The sequence below is a fragment of the Bombus pascuorum genome, chromosome 1 (genome assembly GCF_905332965.1).
Source record: "Bombus pascuorum chromosome 1, iyBomPasc1.1, whole genome shotgun sequence".
In the NCBI taxonomy this organism is placed as follows: domain Eukaryota; kingdom Metazoa; phylum Arthropoda; class Insecta; order Hymenoptera; family Apidae; genus Bombus; species Bombus pascuorum.
Genome location: NC_083488.1, coordinates 32268546 through 32290300, shown reverse-complemented (window position 1 = coordinate 32290300; position 21755 = coordinate 32268546). Strand labels below are relative to the sequence as shown.

Sequence of the window (21755 nt, the reverse complement as noted above, 5' to 3'; positions counted from 1 at the left end):
TCGCGAAGATTTCAAAGTGTACATATTTGTATTATTTTTAATCTCGCGAAATTCACATTAAAAGAATGTTACTTCCAATGTTGGCGCTTTTAATACCTGTATTTGTTGGACAATTTTATTAAAAATCTTAATAAAAAAAGATGACGTTTTATATTTACAAATGAAACTTCGACGCAAAACTATGAATCACAAAGCAATTATTGCATGATATTTTATTCATTCGATTGCGTGATATATTTATATATATTTATAAATGTACGTTGCATGAAAAATGATTAAGATGCTCTTTCAGTATATAAGTAATGTAAGGCAAATAAAAACTGTTAAAATGATTCAACTATATACAGCATAGTTTATAAATTTACGCTACAAAGTAAAAAGAAGCTATTTGCCATAAGCAACAGTTACGTGTATCGATTAATTAATATACGTAAATATCTAGCGTCCATGTTTTTTAATTTCTTCGCTAAAATATGTTTACGCGCTATGTTTTGACACGGTAATAGATTTCTATTTCAAAACTTGATATGATTTCTCAGTTGGAAGAAAAAGAAAATAAACAATTGACGAACCTCTTTCCTCGATGACGTCGGCCTTGACGACGTACACCAGCACGAGGAGTACGCAAACCCCGAGGATCCTGGCTAGTCTCATCTTTTATCCAGGCCTTTCAATCCAGGAAGAATTCCCCAGGCACCTTCACAATAAAGATCGACGCATATCCACTACACCAGCACCGCACACTTAATAATATCGCACTATATATCACTCCGAATTTTTTTGGACGCCCCCTGAACGATTTAGCGACAACAGGGCGATGGTAAATAGTTCCACATCGAGAATCAAGTGTCATAGAAGTAGTAACAAGTTGCTTATTACGGTATCAGATGAATTAGACTTCCATCGGAATTTCCTCGTCAGCTCTATATATCAGTCCACTTCAAATGATTCAAAGTCTGCATCGTACACACTCCGTTTCAGTTCCGCGTATATTCCTTAATTCGAATTACTTATTCGAATTAGGCAAGAAGCATGAAAAATTCGAACCACGTTCAAATTCAAGCGTTTTGAACGCATGCGCGCGTAACGACTCCGTTTTCACCGTGATTTGTTTTGTAACAACGCCGGTTGCACACGGGGGAGAACGATTTCTTAAACACTCTGTGACAAAGACACTGCAATTTCACTGACTCGAATGGACGAAATTCACTCGCGATTTGTTCGATGAAAATACATATTCATCGAACGATGATTTAATAAAATTCGGCAACCGTATACGAAGAAATTGGGTTCGATGTAAGAAAGCGCTTGATCGACCACCTTCTCAGGCGTCTCTCGGTGGACAGCCTTACTCCCACGCTGGCCGAGTCAAGAATACGCGCGCCTTGTCAAAGACGAGTCGTGATTCCGTTCGAAGACGGCAGGTGGCGGTAACATTGGGGCCTGACGGACGCTTACGAACAACGCCGATGATCAACGAATCGATAAGCGGCATCGCTGAAAGTGCCTGCATAGATATAAACATCGATTTTTAAATACGTGATTGCAAAACGAATAATATTTCATCAAATCATATTGTTAGTATTTATACGAACCATGTTTATAGACACACCATAACCTAACATTAATTGTTGACATTACACGATCGATGTAATATTGTAAAATCGTATTGTACATACAATACGAATACAAGGATTCACTTGTTTAATTGTTTAAAAATCACAGATTGTCAGTTAAAATTCAAATGCATCGGGTCATTGTCCATCGAGGCAGGTAAGACATGTCGGCATATACGGGCCTGTCGATTCCTTGAAGACAGTAGTCGTTTGATCGTCGCAAAAATCATCGGGAGACTGGTTTCTCGTCGCCGAGGAACGCATCTAGAGTACGTGTGCACATGCAACTGCGTACCCAAGAGAAAACTTGATACAAAAAGGTTGCGATGAACTACGGTGGAAAGAGAAAATATGTCTACGATCGATTTTCTATCGATTAATTTAAAACGATGTAAGGTTTCTTATCGAATGAAAATAAATAGCCGTAAATAATTTTTACCATGTAACATGTATATCTGTAATATTAAATATATTTAAAACAATTTGAAACACGTGTTAATTTATAAAAATAAATACATTCTTTTCAGGTGATATCTTTATTTACATATGTATATCGAGATTTCAATCGAACGCGAAATTCGATATCTGACATTTGGCAGCACTGTATCCAAACAAACATTTGCGAGGGAGAATAGTAACAAAATGTGTCCGGTGTGAATTAAAAATGTATATTCAGTTGTTTAAATAATGAGTTTAAATAGTGAAAAGTGAAAGTTTAATGATAATTTATCTTTAATTTCAACTATAGGAAAAATCTCGATGCTTCGAGATAGAGTGAATAAAAGACATGTTCTTCGCACGATTTGGATGGAAGAAAAATAGAGATTGCAAATGGAAGGGACTTTTTATCTATACGATATCTTTCAACAGGTAAGTACAAATAAAGTACCCTTATACTTGTCGTAGCAAGTTTTTTCCGATGTACGTGGCACATAATCATACGGTGATGCGATGCGAGTAAGAAAGTACTGTCAGTTGAATACCTATATACAATAAAATTCTGATGATTGAAACTTCAGTACGTAGACATTTTCGAAACTTTGGTTATCACGTATTCACGGTCATAGAAGTATTATTAGTTAAATATTTGTTACAAATAATTCCGATGTAACATATTTTCATCTCAATCTTGTTATGACATAATCTTTATTGACATTATTTGTTCAACTTACTGAATTTCTTAATCGTTGTACGTATATCTAATTCGTTATAACCTTTATATAATCGATACGTGGATCGTGAAGTTCGATTATGAAGGAAAGCAATATGGCGATTCACTTTAAGCGAACGTTTCATTCTAATCGAAGTACCTATATGATTTTATATGAAAACGAAATGTTATCGTTTGATTTGTACATTGTATCCTTCTAAAGTCCTTTACAAATGTCTTCATCGCAAATTTCTTTCCTTGTAAGCTCTTTTGCTTCTTTTAAATCGTTATAGCAGATCCTCCTGACTCACTGGTTCCCAGATGAGATCCGGGACGCATAATGCGTGTTCTTTTGGCAGTTTTTTCTTGCATGAAAGAAGCAAGAAGGAATATGTTTATTATCAAAGATATAAGACGGTAGTAGAGAGCGCATGCGCACGAAAAACACGTTTACGTGTTTTGTCTGTGTGTAAAATATCTTTCGTTAATTTTTCTGTGTTGGCTCTATATGAATGATAATAATGATATGTTTTTTCAACTTAAGAAAAAGATAGATTTTATAATTTACTTACCATGTGATTATTGTAATAACAATTAACATTCACGCACGTATTTATCTAGATGTTTCGAGAATCGTACATATTGATATAAAGAAATATTTCGTTGCTTTCCCCTTTTCTTGATAATTTTTATACGACATCTCTTGGAATAAATAATTTTTTAAAAACAAATATATTTTTTATGTAGAGTATAACAAATTAAACAGAAGTTCAGTAATGGGAAACATTAATTTGATTCAGAATGGAAAAGGAAAATTTTATAAGAAAATTTTTTTTTTATGTTCATTTATTATAAATAACAAGATGTATATTCGGTGCGCACGTGTTGTTTAACCTGTATATTTATAGATATACTCAAGCTCCGTCTAAGTTTATTTCGCTTACTGTACTATACCTTGTTTTACTTTGAGTTGTTGTCAGTAACATATTTTTTCCGCTACAATCTATTTGATGATACGGCGCGAGGAATTTTTTGGAAATTTGCTTCGGAGGCAAAAGCTCCACGTACCACCTCAAAGAAAAACATCGCTATCCTCTCGCGAGATTGTAGTGGCGTTTTGATACCGATTTTTTGTGAACGGCCGTGTGCAAATGAATTGTTCTTTAAGCCCTTCGTAACCAACAACCATGTCAGTTTCGCACCCCCTTCGAGCTTTATAGACATTCAATCACCGTTAGCATTTTCAATTAAAGTGCAGATACGATAGAATTCTCGGGATATCGATAAGTTGTTGTTTTTCCCTTTCTTTCTTTTTCATTGAATCATAACGAATATAATATAATTCGTAAATTAATTCGTACTAATGATATGCGTACTCGTGAACATTATCAATGAAAGATTAAAGATTAAGATTAGATCTTCTTGAACGGTTGTACAATGCGTAATGGTATCACACTTTTCCACGATATGTTCAATCAAATATAATTAATAGGGAAACGTTGTGAGACTTGAACGTTGTGGATCTAATCCGTTCTTGAATGTTTCTATAATGCAGCTCCAAGAGCGACGTGGAAACGAAGGGATTAATAGTAATGTGTCGGTGGTCCTTCGAAGCTACGGTTACTCTTATAGCGCTCGCGGTTTAGCAATGATTAATGCGTGCATACCTTTATTTTCTCAATCCTCTCGAAGAATCGAGCCTGAAAGTTCTAATACTAAGCTGTCGACTACAGATCTGTCTTCAATTCGTCGGCCTAAATAACGCGCCATAGGTATACATCTATAATATATTCGCTCTTTTTTTTATAAACTCTCTTTTACATGAAACGATTAAACCTTTCGTCCCTCGATACGTCCTTTGTCTCGACTTTCGTCGTGTTTTCGCGCATCTTCTTCTTTTACGACTTTCCGATTAAAATACCGTCGTTCTTTTTTTCTTCATTAATCGAGAAACGATACTGTATATCTCACCGACGTGCACAGTACACGCCATTGATGGTCGTAAATGCCGTACTACACAAATTTTGCCAGGGTTTTGGAATTTCAAAGAAATTTCGTCATTTTTATGTATATCCTTTTTTATCGTGATTCACAATTTTCGTAGAATCCTCTTTACACAGAGATAATTTCTACGTAACTTATTAACTAATTAAAAAAAAAAAAAAAAAGAATTAAAACTGATTAAAGGACTGGATATGAATTTCACTCGATTGAAATATAAGATATGTAAGAAATTTCGAGCGTCCGCTCCAGATAGCCGAATTCAGCGGAATTTCCAGTGGCCATTATTACCATGAATGTAGCGTATTGCACGCTTTCGTTTTGAAAGGACGCGCGAAAATTGGGAAAATCCGGGACGTACGGGAATCGTAATATATAAAACTAAAGGCGTTGAAACTTTCGAAAGCTACGTACGACATCATGTAGCAGGCACGTCTTATCATATCACGCTAAAGGCTTTAAGAAGCCTGGTAGAACCGTATTGAGGTATCGAACCAGATACTTCTTTTTTATTTAATTTTTTGCGATCTTTATTTCTTTTTTGAACGATTATCTACGTATCCTCGTTCCTATGTATATCACGCTTACGCATGCTTTCATACGCATACGTTCGTTTCCTCTTTTTCTCGGTTTCACATACACACGTTCACATACGTACATACATCCTCGCTTCTAATTATTTCTAAACGCTTGAAACTAAGGAAAGGGTGCGAACGGTGCGCGAGCGCAAACAAATGAACGAACGTTTCTTCCGTTGTCGGGCAAGAAAACGTTATTTATTTCATAGGATTTAGCCGTTCGAGGATGTTTAACGCGCGAATATCCTCGGGCGAACTCCCTGTTTTAACACGAAGCACATATCACACGTGCAGGCCTACGAGAATTTTTTCTTATCGAGAGAACACGGACGGTCGTTCGTCACGACCGATTGCTTTAGGCTTTATTTTGTTGCATTCCTCCACATGAAAAATATCCGTGGGTAACGAACAAGCGACATCATCGAAGATGTCGACGCGTCTAATCTGTCGATACCTACCTTTGTTACCTCGTTTTTCTTTAATTCTCTGCGCATCGTGTCACCGACACGTTCGATTTTGCTCGTAACCGTGTAACGTGTCTCATTGATCGAGCATCGATTTATCGCGAGTAATAAAGCCAGCTCGTCAAATTCGATAAGGATGCATAAGCGACGACGAGGCTCGACGATTTACTCGTGATTCACGGAAAGCTTTTAGTAGGCGCGGCTGGACGGGTTCAAATTTATAAAAAGACATCACGCTTTTTCTTGTCTGTCGATTCGTTTGAATAAACGCGAATATCTGCTCGAATTGTGCGCAATGCTCTTTCCACGAACTTGACTCCCTTGATTCTGCACCTACCAGTCGTTTCTTGCATCTCCTTATGAACACGGAAAGCAATAGTGCGCGATTCTCTACGATGCAGTGCTACCACACATGTTCGTCTTTAGTGCAATTCGATATTTTTGCACATCGTTTTGGATAATTATTACTTTTACACTTTTAGAATTATCGATCAAACCGTTCGATCATCGCTACCCTTCGTAATCGATCCATCGTTAAACCATAATTAACGGTCCGTATGTAACCGAGACTAAATTCTTTTTTTCACGCGCATCATACGATGAGTACTTTGATCTTGTTCCGTTCAAATCATCATTACTCTGCTCTATCATCTTATCTGTTTTTCATCTTGCTCCTTTGTAAAAGTCGCAGTTAAGTAAAACCATGATTTCGTTGTTTCTGACGTTGTACGAGAACCGTATCTGCGAATAGATGAATACGATGGTTGTTGGCTTTCGATGCGTCAGATGTAATTTGTAATCGCATATTCCTAATCTCAAATTCATGTTATTAAAACGACCGTCGGTAATACGCGATATAATATTCGCTGAAATTTTAAAAAAATACGTTGTTCCGCTGAACAAAGATTGCATAGGATTACAACAGTAAAAATTGTCACGTTGTGTATTGGCAAAAATTGTCTCCAGCTTTTTAAAAGTGAACTCGCGTGTTAATTCCGAATTATATTGAACGTTTAAAAGTCCCGTGGACGATAACCGGCTTAAACGGTGTATTATTGATTCAAACGATAAAATCCTCGTTGCATTTGAAATAAAATCTATCCGACTAACCTAATCTATCGTTAATAGAAAAAATCAAGTGAAACGTGCATTACGGTTGCTACAAAATATCTTGTACCATTGGAAACGTTCATTCCGCTTGTAAATATCTTAGTCTCGTTATAAATAAAAGGGAAGTAGAGTAAACGTAGAACGAATACATCAAAGTAAAAATATGCTTAGAACTAAAAATCGAATAATCGATGTTAGCTTGATAAACAAAAATTAGAAGTTAGAGCCACGTTTCTCGTTGCTCCGACGAAGCCTTGAAAAAAATCGATGTCCGATTCGATCCGCGTCGTTCTGTTTTTCTTTTCTTTTTTTCTTCGGTTTCTTTTCCTTTCAAGTTCTTGCATGCTTAATTATTCGAAAAAATAACCAATGGTAAATTGTGAAATTTCTCGAGAAAAATTTAACAAACAACTGCCTCCGATATAGGATTCTCGGTGATGTGTATAGTGGCGGTGGGCCAGTCGATCTTCTTACTGCAAACATGATTGAGTCCTTCGAGGGAAGCCAGTCTGTAGTCAGCCATTTTCAACGGTGATAGTGGTGCCACTGTAAAGAAAAATAAACGAAAATTCCAGGTCAGAGTAATTGGAGTGCTGAATCACATTTTTCATCCTCGTGTCGAGGTTTCTAATACGAAAGTATCCACATGTATGTTCCGTTCGTTCAAAAACAAATAAACTTATCGTATAGTAAATAGAGATAAAAATCGAAACGTAAAATCGTTAAAAAGGAATTGAACATTTAGCTTGATCGAACAAAGAGATTAAAAAAAATGAAGAGGACAGAATAAATAGAAAGGCACGCATGCAAAACGAGAAACAAGGAGGGTAGAATCACGTGTGTGTCAGAGTGAAATTGTTTTATGTGCAAGGCATGTGATTCGGCATAATTTGTTGTTCGCTATTCTACTGCCCAGTATGTGCGGAGTCTTTCTTTCATTGCACATTTTTATAAATACTATCTGTTAATGTCCCACCATGAGTATATGCTGCTATAAGAAAACAGATTAAATAATTTAAAATTTGAAAACAGCCTAGGTATACTTCCGTTCAAAAGATCGACTTCTACGAGGAAGCGATAGTAAGGTGTCTCTAGAAAGATACTTGATTTATCGTTGATTGATAAAGGCTACTTCATACCAACTACCGATAAGAACAAACAATGATAGAACTCAGTCGATAAAACTTTACCATGATCTTGTGATCCTAGTAAATGAATCCTCATTGTAGTGAAGATTTTTAAGAAATTCGTTAAATAAAAAGTTAGTCGAATAAATATATGAAAATTCAATGCAATCTTGAACTAATCCTCTCGCTGTAACTCTTCATATACATTTCAAAACAATTGTAAAAGTGTTTATCGATATTCTATAGTTTCATCGTGCAAAAGCTCAATCGACATTTTATTTCATTCAAAAACAAACAGCGAGAGGGATGAAGATTCTAAGATGTATCTACAAAATGTATTAAAATTTATGAAATGCACGAGAGTTTAGTAAGTCCGAAGACATAAACCCACGACATCTGCAGCCCAAAAAGAGTTAGCATTGTTTAAGAGAATGAACAGTAGTTAGTTGCCTTTTGATAATCCTTCATAGACAGAGAAGACAGAAATAAAGAGAATATACCCGAGGTTGTCCATGATATTGTTAGTACATCATCGTCGGTTAATAGCTCCCGATAAAAGTTTGAATTCCGACTTACTTAACACATAGACGTGGCCTAACTGACCAACTGCGCGCTTGACTCCTTGCGGCCTTCAATTCCTAATTACAATTACCTTCGGGTGTTGTCGGCGTCATGGGCTTCCGCGGGGATCTCACCACTAAAAGGCATAAAAAAAACAAATTCTCTTTAAAACATTCAAAAAACGGAACAGATCATAACGTAGCGTAGCCATAGCGAATATTATCGTAATTGTTTTTATTCTCATTGAAAAAAATCATTCTTAGGTGCGATGCATCGCTAGGCCGATTGTCGTGTACTGATACATTTAAATAATAAAAATTAAGCACCGATTAGATCGCGACTAGCTTCCATGTTCATCTTCTTTCGTGCAGTCAGAGAAATTGTTATTCGAATGAAATGGATGCGAGTCGCAAAGAAACGCTTTGGCTATTTACATTGCAAAGTAAGTGTCAAATTCGCTTCTTCTTAAAAAAGAAATTATCAAATAAATCGTTTGATCGGAAATTCTAATGCTACTTCATAACAGTTTACGAGCCATTCGAACAGTAAAAGCGTCAATTCCTGCCGATACTTATCAAAGTATTTTCAGAACAATATACGTTGTATATTTTCTGTCTAAACTACTTGAACGATAGCGTGATCCTTAGCACTGGCAGAAATTGAGAAGCAAAACAAAATAGCCAAAAAGCCGACACTACTTTACTGACTACTTCAGTTGAGCACTAGGTATTAGTATATACGTACCACTCGATCGATCCGAGACGCGTGGGAAATAAAGGCGCAAGTCGGTGAACATGTATTTTTTTTCTTATTTGCCTTCGATAATCATTTCTTTTTTTTTTTTTTTTTCTCTTAAGCTCTCAAATAAATGACAAATGGTGGTGAGACTAAAGTGATGAATTCAACGTAATCCTTTTTTAAACCTCTTTTTATTTATCAAGTCGAGCCAGTGGCTTTCCAACGAAGGAAAGTACATGATCGAAGACGTTGTTAAATCTCGATGTAGCAAGGATGCTGGTGAGATCGTTAGACAGATAGAGAGATAGAAGAGAGAGAGAGAAAGAGAGAGAGAGATCAAAATGGTTTATTGGATGCGATGGTTTAAATAAAAAGCAATTTGAGAATTATTTTTTTGAAGAGATTTAAAACGTTTTACGTGATCGATCCTTAATGCATCAAGGATTAACAACATCTTGGCATCGCGCCATTCGTACAACATGAAAACTCTATTCGTATAACAGAGACGATCGTAACAACAACAATTAATTAACGATAATCATCACGATAGGAACAATTAATTTAATTAGAACAACTCGGGCGTACTTGGCTAATATTCGCAGATACCTACCATGTAAGATAAATAATAAATTCATTTTCTTTGTTTTAAGCGAATCGATGGTGTAAAAAGGAGTTGGATAATAATTAGAAGGAATAGGCGAGGCGTTGTATCATCGGCGAAGTACTCTATTCACGCGATAAATACACCTTATTTCTTTCTGTTCTGTTGCATATTAACTGGGCGATAGTAGTGGTAAAGCGTTGTGTTATGTGATAAGTGCCATCGTGTTTCTGTGATCAAGAAGCCAAAAAGAATAATAAACTTCAATTACTCGCGTAATTAGCGTTAATCGTTTAAAGGGGTGATAACACATTTTGTATTCGCTCATTATGCGTTTTCAATGAAGCGATAAAAATATTTACGATATTGGCGAACGTCAAGTTACTTCGAATATGATTGCACGATAGATAACGTCTACGTCAGAAAGAGAAAAATCTGCGATAAAATCGTTCTCTATTTAAAGGTGAGGGAACAGAAACAACGTTGCTCGCTACAGCTAAATGCAGCTTAAACCGACTTCCGCACCAGTCTAGCGAGTTCCAAGGCAAAGTGGTCGAGGATGACTTCATTTACAAGCGTTACTTTGTTATTGGATCGCATACTACCGGAGTCGGGAACGTCGCGATGAGAGTTATCCGTTCGGTCAGCTTGTCATGAAACGTTTCTTTCGTTTTTGTATATAACTCGTTAGTTGTATTGGCTTTGATTCGGGTATACTTGTATATAGGCCAAAAATACCGATACTCGTCAAATTGTAGCAATCGATTGAACGAACTTAAGCCTACAAATATTTACGATTTACGATACTTGCGTTCTCATTTCCGCGTATCGTTACGCAAGAGAGCACGTGAACGTCTTCGTGAAATCATTAACGCTAATCCATTGTTTGTAATGTTAAACAACCAACGATGTTGTCTCTTATTTACGTGTTGTAAAGGTTGTAAAGACCGAGCATTAACTCGAATTTTACTAGCAGTTTTATTTTAACATATCAATCAATGGGAACTAGTATTAGTTTTATCAGGCGATCGCGTCCTCTTTTACGAAATAGCATGGCGCGAGCGAAATTCGTTTATACCGATGAAGATCGATGAGAATAACCATTTGACAATTTGATAATTAACGTTTAAAGCGTGGTTCGTCAGGGCGCTCACTTACCATATCCTTCGCCCTGCAGAAACAGTCGGAAGGCCTCGCTTACTTTGCCCGGTTGCTCCTCCAGTACCATTCCGCAATCAGAAATCTGTCAATTGGACAAATTAAATTAGTTGGTATTATCCAGTTAACGATATAGCCGATTTGTTTCACTGTTACATCCAACGTTGCAACGAAATTTACAAATCGTTTCTTAAATGCCGTTATTCACAGTAGCTGTGTTCTTTGTAAAGATATTTTCCATTTGAATTTCCATTAATAGTACCGAGTATGCAAAATAACATAATAGTAAAAAAGATATTATATTTGTGTACATTTGAATTATTTTGTTAAAAATAATTCGCGATTAAAAGTTCACCGAGAAAACGTTATCAGCGGAATTTTAAGCCAAGTTTACGAGATTCTTGGTGAAAACTCTCTCCGCGGAATTGAACTCCAAATGTGTACAGTCTCTTAGCACAGAGGGTGATTAATATTGCAAGTGTCTCTTACCTTCATCCAAGAGCTATTCATCGGATCTAATCGTCCATTTAACGTGACGGTGTCGTCGACGTGTGGGCTCAAAGCACCGGTGATATTCATCACAGGTACACCGAGCGTGAGACCTTCCTTCTTACGCGTCGGGTCTAATTCCCTCGTGATGTTCAGATCAGTACGACGAACGTAGCTGTCGATTAATAGCGCTAGATTCGTTGGATTTACACGACGCTCAAAATAGTTCTTGTACACTTGGACGAGGTCGTGGTTTCTTTCCTCCGTACCCTGAAACAAATTTTATACGTGCTACTTGCTGGATCTCTGACAATTTTGTTCTTCGTTGTGTCGAATGTTCACATCATGATCTACTTCCATTATTTTTTTTTTTTTTTTTTTTTACGGTACCTACATATGTGGTAACTCCGTTAAGGAGCTACGTGTTGCATAATAAGAGCGACGGAATTGTCGTTGAAGCACTAATCCAATTCCCTACGTTGCTTGGAAACACTCGATAGAATAAGCCTTCGACATACTCGATTCCGTCAATAATTTATCGATCTACGTTTCCGTGTGAACGTTGCTTAAACTAACTTGCCTTGATGAAACTTTGTGGGTCATCCAGGCTATTGTCTATTTTCCTATATACGCGCATCGTGCCATTCCGTGCTAGAAATTTATTGCTAAGACCTTCTCGTTTAATTGATCTGTTTACCGATATTATAAAAGAAGGTCTGTAATGAATAATATTGGAAAACATGTCGTAATTACACATTGTGAACACAATATTAAATTCAACATCTCGTCAGAGTCTATTATCTAATATTTTATCAGATTTTATGGAAGTTTTATTATCAAAGTTACAAAAGAAAAAAATAAACAGTACAGTCGAAGGATTTGAAAAGTAATAGTCTACCTCTCTCGTTGAAAGAACATCGACGTGTAGTTTCTATAGTTAGTGTGATTAGGTATGTGGATGTACGTTCTCACCCTGCCAAAGTGATGCCACATCAGATAGTCCAATACACCCTGGGTCATGCCCTGTGACCTCAAATGACGAACGTTCAGCTTCTGGTAGCCCCATTCGATCCAACCTGCCTGCGTCGATACGCAATTTATCAAGCACAGAGCATTAACCTTCTCCGGATGAGCAAGTGCGAATCTCGCTAGTATGTTGGCCCCGGCGCCGACTCCAAAACCGATTACGGATTTCAGGCCAAAATAGCCCAGTACGAAGAGCAACTGTTCAGCCAGTTCATCCATGGACGGATAGACGTAACTGTAATACGGAAATAAGATTTAGCGTCTAATTTATCTTTTATGTTTCGATATAACAAATTGCTCTTTGTGACAATTTGTCTGTTGGATGTGCAGTAAGAAATATCAGGTTTGCATTTGATACAAGAAGGACGTTTTACGGGAGTTGTGTTATGTGTCAATGTTTGACACATGTGGCAAGGGCGGTGAGGAAACTAAATTATATGGTGAATTCTCAATTTGTATTGATGGTGCGTGCAAAGCAATTTTCCACTTGACCTTAGGTGGTTATCGTGTGCCAATATTTATCATTGCATCCTATGTGTGAAACGGAATTTACGTTTTCAGTAATACGCCACATCAGAGGCAATAAACGTGGGATTTTATTAGTTTCATATCAACTTGTTTACATCTATGCTGTAATTAATGCTGATGTATTTATATTTGCAAATTCTTTCATGCAAGTACACACTGGTAGGAATATGTAAAATACTTTTAAAAATATGATTAGTTGCAATTATGAAATCATTGTTGGAAATAGTCTAAAGTATGTGCAAAATAGTATACGAGATGTTTACATGGACTTTAACATGCGAATTTTAAATCATGATCTTGATTCTCCTGACTAAATTACAAAAATCCAATAGAATCTCTCGAGTATCATCAAGTCGATCGATCGGAAACAAAATATTCGACTAGATATACTCGTTATCATGTTTTACGGATTTGGCACGCGAGTGGGAATAGTTCGTATTTGCTGGTTGCATGAAAATCTGCATTGCAGTCTAAATTATTCTGTAACACTCTGTTTAGCTACGTATACGTCCGCCGAGGTGAACCTCGATTGTTTGAGGTCAGGTTAATCGGACGTCGTAGGTAGATAGTGTCAATCTTCCAATTCCACGGTGTAAACGATTCTCAGCGATTGTGTCACGCGGTTTGCGAAATTTTCTTCTTCTTACCATCGATCGTAACATCGAATCGTATACGATAGCTCACGAAAGTGCTATCATATTTTTCGACATTTATCATAGAAAACTTTCGCGTATCGTGTGTGTTATATAAAACATTTTGAAATTGTTCGGAAACATAAAAGATATAACTTAGAAAAAAAACGAAGCTGGCACCCCGCTGGGGGTAGCCGCCCACATGCTATATTATTTTTTTATTTATATTTTTTTTTCTTCTTCACCAACAAGATATAACACTTTACCAAATGTCCGCAAGGACAAATTGTAAAATAACCAAAATAAAATAAAAAAAAAAAAAAAAAATTGTTCGGAATTTTGAGTAGCCGTCCGTTTATGGGTCGGACAAGCCCTATCCCTTCTTTAGAAAATTCCAAATTCCAAATTTCATGTAGCTCTCCGAGCTGTAAACCTAATGACTCCGAGTTCAGGTAAAAAGTTCCGGGAAAAACTCCAGCCGGGAAAGCACGAGACCCAACGGCTGGTGGGGAAAATTAGCAACATACTAGGACAGTTCATCATCAGACATCGCACTGTATGGGTGAAATACTTCGCTCGCAACAAGATCCTACCATCGCCATGTTCATAACATCACACTTTACTTTTATACAAGTGCAAATACAGTGCTAGATTACTCTAACACTCGATCTATTAAATCTTGAGCGTTAAATCATTCGAGGTACGCGATATCGACCGATCGGTTGGACCTGACCGGTTGCCGTTTAGTCGATAATTCGCAACAGAACACTGTGATGACATTAACACTGTGACGAGATTATGATGATTATACATATTGATCAAGTTTGAAACCAATCTGCAATAAATATATTTTATTGTTTCATGTTGAAGTGATCGTCACTTCTGAGAAAACTCTACATCTGGTCTTCGGTTTCTCAAGCGCCTAAGGTCATCGATAGCGCGTAGACAAAAGAATGCGTCGAGGAAAGACGATAAGCGGTACACGTGCGACGTTGGTTTCGGCAGTTGTTTTTAGTCTCAGGGTAACGTTGCTAGCGAGAGGATCTGGATCGGCTTACATAGTACCACATATTTTGTAATTTACTATTCACAATATATATACTTTCAATACCTTGCAGTTTGCCCACGCATTTCTTTAATTCCATCCACTGAATAACCTTAACATTTCAAATAAAGACAATCTTATTGCGTAACTTCGTTCTCGTTAAACGACAAGAGTTAGTTCAACGATTGATCTTCGAATAAATTCCTGACCTAACATTTCCTGATTTCATGAGAAATTGAATAACGAAACGGCGAACTGCGCAACAGCCGGATAAGACGGAATCCATAGAAATGCAAACGGCGATAGAGGGAAAAGCGCAAGAAAGAATTTGCCGCGCAGGCATGAGGCAAAGGAGAGAGAATCGCTCTTAAGACATGGAGGAATTACCCGCGGTACATGTTAAAGTAGGAACATAGTCGGGGCTTCGACTAATTAGGATGTTAATTAGGTCATTGATTTGCAGTAATTGAATTCACTGTCGTCAACTGACGCGCGCATATTATGCTCTTCGACGATATTTAAATATTCATACGTATAATACGTGCACATATGGTAAACATTGAGAAATCAGCTGCCTCTATTTTTGCTTTTTCGTTTTGTTTCGTCACTGTCAGCTGTGCTGCGCGTTAATTAGCAAACTCGTTACTGCACGTCAAGGGAATCGGCGTTCGAACCTGGTTGATAATTGGAAGTGGTCGCTTATCGACTTTAGGTGTGGCTGCTAGCAATTACGCGTTTGTTGGATCATGTTCGAAATGGAAAAAGAAATTGGTCCTTTGTATAAATTGTTCATCGACTATTTAGTACGAAAACCTAAAGGTTTGCAGCGGTTCCAATATTAAAAGTTGTATTTATTGAAAGAGAAAGAAAAATATAAGTTTCACGTTCAAAAGGGTAAAAGTTTGTCAGTAAGAATATTTAACCGTAAATTTATAACGCGTTTCGAGAAACAAATAAACTTTTTGTAGAAAATGTACTTACTCCTCAGGCAGCGTGGGTGCACCTTCTTCTTGACCCGGTGCATTCACATGATAAACACAGAAGTTTTCGAGTAAAACTCTCATGTCGATGTAATTGAAGAACGCCTGGAAGCTCGATATATCTGAAAATAACGAACCATGTTTTTCTTTAATATCTTCCGCAATCAAAAATCTTATCTATCCGTATCAAATTCACTTGAAATCACTTATTTTTCTTTCCTCGAGCGATGTAGAAAAATTTCCGGTCAGATTTTTCGCTTTATTTTCCAACAACGACATTTCGAAAATTTTAACTAATATTACCACACTCTCATACATATTGATTAATTAAGTGCATATTAATTAGAATACAAATATTGCTTTTCAAATACAAAGTTAAAAATTATTAATAATTAGTAATTATTCTTTATATTAATCTCTGCTATCCCCAAATGAAGTCTCATTAATACTATTATGGGTAAGATTTTACACTGCCACATCTTTTTTATTTTAGAAATCAATAAAATCGAACAAACGCAATTAAATGTTTAGTTACTATACGATATTAAATGAAAAGTAGAAAAATTATTGTTCGAAGTGGTTAGAAATGATATTAGGATGGTATTAGGACAAAATTCACATGGGGTGAAATTTGATCCATGATAGCCTCTAGAAATAATTAGAAACATCGATTACTCACAGTTAAGGCCTAAGTCGTGATAAGTAAGAATGGCAGGTTTTGCTCGGTTCCCTTGCACAGCCACCAGCAAAGTCCCTTTGTCAGTTTCAACCCTTTCCTCTCGCACAGAACTGTCGTCTCTCGATAGGCATCTTAGCGGAGGAAATTGAAGTTGAATATTTTTCAGTTCAATGTCGTCCATACTATCTGAAGGCATCGTGCTGCGCATGAAAAGAAGTCTCTTAATCTCTTGACTATTTTGCCACAACTAAATCAATCGAGACATTCTTGGCACACGTGCAAACAAAGCACCAAGTATTCAAAGTTTGTTGAGTCAGACGAAATTTATGCTGGTGTTTCTTGAATTAAGTAGATAGTGGAAACATTATCTTTATCATTGGTAAAATACTGAAACGTGCTTAGTACTCTGTTATCATTCACTTATAAAAGTATCGTTCTTATTTCTGTTTAATTATCTAAATGTACTTGCTAGACTCTCGGCAATAATTGAAAATGCAATCGTTGGCTTTCTGTTTTTAAGTATTGCAATAAAAATATCTAGAAACATAAATTCTCTTCTACTAGTTTTTTCTTTATGAAAGAAGAAAGAAGATATCTCTATCTTCATGCAGCTCTTGGGAAAAAATAGTCGTATTTTAATAACAGCGAGTGTGTTGAGCATTAAATTAAATGCGCGAACAAGGACGTTTAATAAGGAGGAAATAATCGATAGCCTAGAAAATTCAGTGCTGACTTAACCAAGGGTCGATAGAAAATTGCATAGTGGAAAATTTATGTTGAATCGATACGCATTTTTTCTCGCGTATTTTTTATGCTCACCTGATGTCTATATTTGCTCACTTTATTTTTAATTTTCTCGAACGCGAAACTACATGCTCGTAATGCAAGTAAAAGACACTCCTGTTAATATCGCGCTTTAATCGCTAGACTAATTAGAATATTATTAGGTTAAACGAAGATTGAGGGAATTACGTTCAAATGAGATGCGAGAGTGCTAACCCTGAAACTATTGAATATGCAAAAGTTTAGAGTGAAATGAAAAGAATCAGCCAGGTGAAAGGAGTTATTCCTTCTTGTTTATTCTCTTTCCATTCGCACTACAGACAAAGTATCATCAAATATTCGCTACGTCAAAGCCAGAATATAAAATGTGCCAAGTTGATACTTTCAGCGGATTTGAATGGCTAGTCCTATAGGTTTTTGTCCCTTTCAAAGCGACGTATAAATATTTCCTGAATAAACTTTGTTTTCCTCTGTTTTTGTGTTTCGGTGGAAATGATACTTTTATTTGTTATAATTTTCTTTTGTTCACTCATATTACTAAGAAATTTTAAATATTGTAATAATCACAATTGTAACAAAATAAAAATATAGTTTAAGCGAAATAAATATTATTGTTCTTTATCATGTAGTATTATTTCTCTATAATTAATATTTTATCCCTTTTCATTAATTAATACGTAATATGTAACTTGATGCATAGTTCATTAGACAAAAGTATCGAAGCACAGTTAGTCAATGATTTATGATCGCCAACGGAGTAGTAATCGCTACATAATTGCTTTCTAATAACTCTTCGCCATACCGTAATTCACAGAAACGATTTGCGATAGTTCAACAATTAATATTCATTTGACCCATGAATATGTATATGTGTTTGTGCAAGTTCGATCGTGTGATATACATTCGCGCTTAATTAATTAAGTAATTAACCCGAATGTAGCAGAGACAGACCACCCTCGCCATATGCCAAAATGCAGGGCAGGATGTGCAGTTTGCGTTACGAATATATGCTCTTTCATCGATATAAACTTTGATCAGTTCGCGAATATACACCTCACTTATCAATACCAAAGAAACGATGAATATTATCTGAATACGAATTTCAAAATATCGAATTTTCTTATCACAATTTCTACTATACTATAATACTATAAATGTACAGTGTACAATGACTTCTGAAAGTATTTCAATAAAAAAAACTTTTTCCAAATACATGTATATATTATGTGTATCATATAAAAGATTTTGTACGACCTACGACACGATACGATTTTCATCCTATTGATAAAATTTGAAATAAATCTGAAAATGTACATAAAAGTTACAAAATGATTATAACAAACACACGCTTCATAGAGAAGACAAGATTTGACGTCCGAGAAGCTGAAAACTTCGATAAAGGTCGTTTTGGCTACGAGTCTCGCAATTATAACAGTCGTGCACTCATCTATTATACTGCCGCCCTTAGTTAGAATATTCTATCATTTGGAAACATCAGTGGAAACTGATGTTTTATTCTTCGTTCAATTGGAAATATTTTGCCATTATTTCACAACAGCCTGTCGTATAATTATTCTACATAAACGAGGTAGATAATTTCCATCAACGCAACAATTCATTAAATGCACGAGGCAAGACATTGCAATGTAAGAAATACTTGAAATCGTTTGTAATTCATACTATCAAATAACATTTGCATAAACTAGGTTATACAGTGTTAATGAAATTCCAAAAGGTGTTCATACAGCGCATCTGATATGTTCATAAAGATTGTCTATGATAAGTATTCAAATGCTTTCCTCGATTACTATATTTTTCTACAGCTGAATCGTTGATAGCACTTGCTATGCCCATGATGTCGCTAGATGTGCGTGATAAAGGGCATAATCGGACGCGCGCCCACGGAAGGTATGGGTAATTTGCATGAAACTCGTGGAAACGTTTAATATAAACGCGTACACGCAAAGCCACGTACTTTATTAAAGAAGTCGGTGGTGTAGTGAGCTTTTTATGGTATCGATCCTGAGGACCACGCCCTATCGAGCATGGCGTTGCTGGCCGGATCGTGTGTTACTGAAGATGGCCCGTGTCCCCGAGACCGTACATACCACACGCTTGCATTCTATGCGGTAATCTTGTGATTCGTGTGCGCAATTTCCCTTTGACGCCTGCAGTTCTATTCAGCTGTAGATACATTAAAGAGGAAACACGTAGCACCGCGTTCTTCTTCGTTAAAGCTTCCGTAATGTTCAAAAGTGCATTTCACTCTCCAGCGAAATGGCCGTTTAAGGCTCGTTTAACTACGCGTTTATTATGTGATCCAGTAAATCGGAGTACTGATTTTCCTCTTTTACGTCTTGACATGTGTATTTATGGCTTTAACGATGATTCTATCGTCTTTCGCTTTATTTTCACGACTTATAAAAGGCAGCAACTTAGGGGCAATATATTAGAATAAAATAGGATTATTTGTGTCAGTATAACGTTTAAGTCGAACTAGGTAATTCGTCTTGTAATTCGCTAAATTCGATTACGAACAATCTTCCAGCTACATCTCTTCTTTTTTGATATTTGTTCTTGTCTAGAGGAATCTAAGGTACACGATATTTTCCCAATTGTCTTATTATTCTACTAAAAGTAGTGTCTCATACTGTACAAGTTCCATTATTTTGTGAAAAGATCAAGGTTGAATTTTAAAATATCGAAGCTTAGTTCTTAGAGTTCCAAGAAATTCTAAAGTGCTTCTTGCAATAAAATCAATGGCACGTTTTATACGATCGTCCTTTCGCAGTAAAGCGTTTCCTGATTTAAATCGCTAGGAAAAAGAAACGATACTCGCGGTGATTAATTTGATCATGTTAACCGTTTAAAAAGTACTTGGGCGATGCAACCCGCGCTCTTTCTCCGTCTAATACTGGAAGAATTTACTTTGACCTGTATTTCTGAGGATTTACGGGACGACCCAATTTAGTTCACCGGGGAAATGTCAGGATCTCAGGCTGACCTGTTCCCTACATGCTGACGCTTCTGCAAGTTGGAGCGAGATAAAGGAACGACACCCTCTCCTTGAAGAAATATCAGTGAAAATACCATCCACTGACCTCATAAAGAAGTTACTTTCTTCGTTAGATTCCCGGGGCTGATCCTGCCCTTTTGTTAAACGTTTCTTTTCCTTGCTTTATCATTTGGAAAGGCAGCGTTGCGTAAATTGCTTTTCCAGTAATGCCATTCTCGTGTTTCTCTTTTTTAATACTGTTTCTTATGTATATATAGATATATGTAAATGGAAATACTGCTTCTATTTTCTGGTATACAAGCTTTAAAAATGACCTCGTTAGCCAATGTGAATTAATTTCTGCTATCATTTTAATACTCTTTCTGTCACATTCCATATTTCGTTTATTCATGTGGCGCTTGAATGGAGCCGTGATCTCGCAAAAAGAAGAAGATATGGAACTGGATTCTCCCTTTCACAACGTTGGCACTCGCTGCGAAAATATATCTGCAGAAATTATTTCATTAAATTTATACTCGAGATTTATAGACACAGCTGGATGGCGGCAGTTTGATTTTACTTGAAAATCAATACGTTATCCCGCGGACTTCACGATACATGTACAAACGTACTTTCAAAGTAATCATTTCGAGATTGAATCGCTAAAATGTTTCCAAGTATTCGTTAAAAATGGAACAGCGTTAACAGTTTTTTAATATTAGCAAATGAAAGTTATTTGAATTTATTTAAAATTACTTAAAATTACTTTAAAATTATATTTAAAATTACTTGGTAGTACTCGTATTTAAGGCAGAATAGTGATCAGAATAATAGAATATGTTTGAAGGTAGTTTTTAGCAAAACTGTTAGTTCGCTGTAATTTTTCTAGCACCGTAGAGGACCATTTGGATATAGAGTTCATTATAAATGGAGCTACATATCTATCTAATTTTAAGAACGACTAGTAAACCATATTTTTTTACAATTTAACTGTATTATAATCCGAACCATTATATTATTGGTTTTATTGTTAAAACAAAAATGTAGCCTCGAGCGAGTTAAGCGTCGAACGACATCAGTAAAAGGTTCTTCAAAGTAATTTCTCACGCCAAGGAATTTGACGATAAATTGATAAAGTCTCGCTTAGATATACAGTACTCCCTTGTTTACACTGATAGAGCATCGCTTGCGAACGATAGTAACCCAACTTTATTCACTTTATTACTATGATCATATTTCTCTGGTAACGTATACCATAATGTTATTACGCGAACAGGTGTTGAAACGAACGTTTAAGATTCAGCACGAAGAAAAACATAGAAGAGAAAAAACGAGGATCACGAGAGAAATTTATGTAAAATATCGTAATTTATATGCGAATATCAATATTATTTTTCAATATTTTAGAATTTCTATGTATTTTTCGACACAAGCGGAGATAATTAAATTCATTCAGAAAATATTCATTGCAATATATATTCTGTACAAATATTT

The 21755-nt window shown here is 36.2% G+C and overlaps 2 protein-coding genes across 11 annotated transcripts in view; both read right to left on the bottom strand.

The window, feature by feature from the left end:
- The window catches only part of LOC132910452 (epidermal growth factor receptor), a 179712-nt gene extending 178338 nt beyond the window's left edge, over nt 1–1374 (bottom strand). For all 3 annotated transcript variants that reach the window (XM_060966173.1, XM_060966198.1, XM_060966190.1), the window contains exon 1: nt 573–1374. Coding sequence is in view for 1 of the 3 variants with exons in the window: in XM_060966190.1 (XP_060822173.1) it covers nt 573–654 (82 nt within the window). In the remaining 2 variants the exon portion in view is untranslated. The remainder of the gene's footprint in view (nt 1–572) is intronic.
- Nucleotides 1375–3768: 2394 nt separating this feature from the next.
- LOC132910496 (protein NDRG3) overlaps nt 3769–21755 on the bottom strand; it is a 34036-nt gene continuing 16049 nt past the window's right edge. For 6 of the 8 annotated variants that reach the window (XM_060966236.1, XM_060966253.1, XM_060966268.1 and 3 more), the window contains 7 exons: nt 16484–16683; nt 15806–15926; nt 12566–12854; nt 11594–11863; nt 11105–11189; nt 8699–8743; nt 3769–7465 (listed from right to left, as the gene is read on the bottom strand). In XM_060966236.1, the coding sequence (XP_060822219.1) occupies nt 7320–7465; nt 8699–8743; nt 11105–11189; nt 11594–11863; nt 12566–12854; nt 15806–15926; nt 16484–16683 (1156 nt within the window). In that variant the 3' untranslated portion in view covers nt 3769–7319. Of the gene's footprint in view, nt 7466–8622; nt 8744–11104; nt 11190–11593; nt 11864–12565; nt 12855–15805; nt 15927–16483; nt 16684–21755 lie in introns of all 8 variants that reach the window. The other 2 variants (XR_009658788.1, XM_060966246.1) reach the window with 2 other exon arrangements.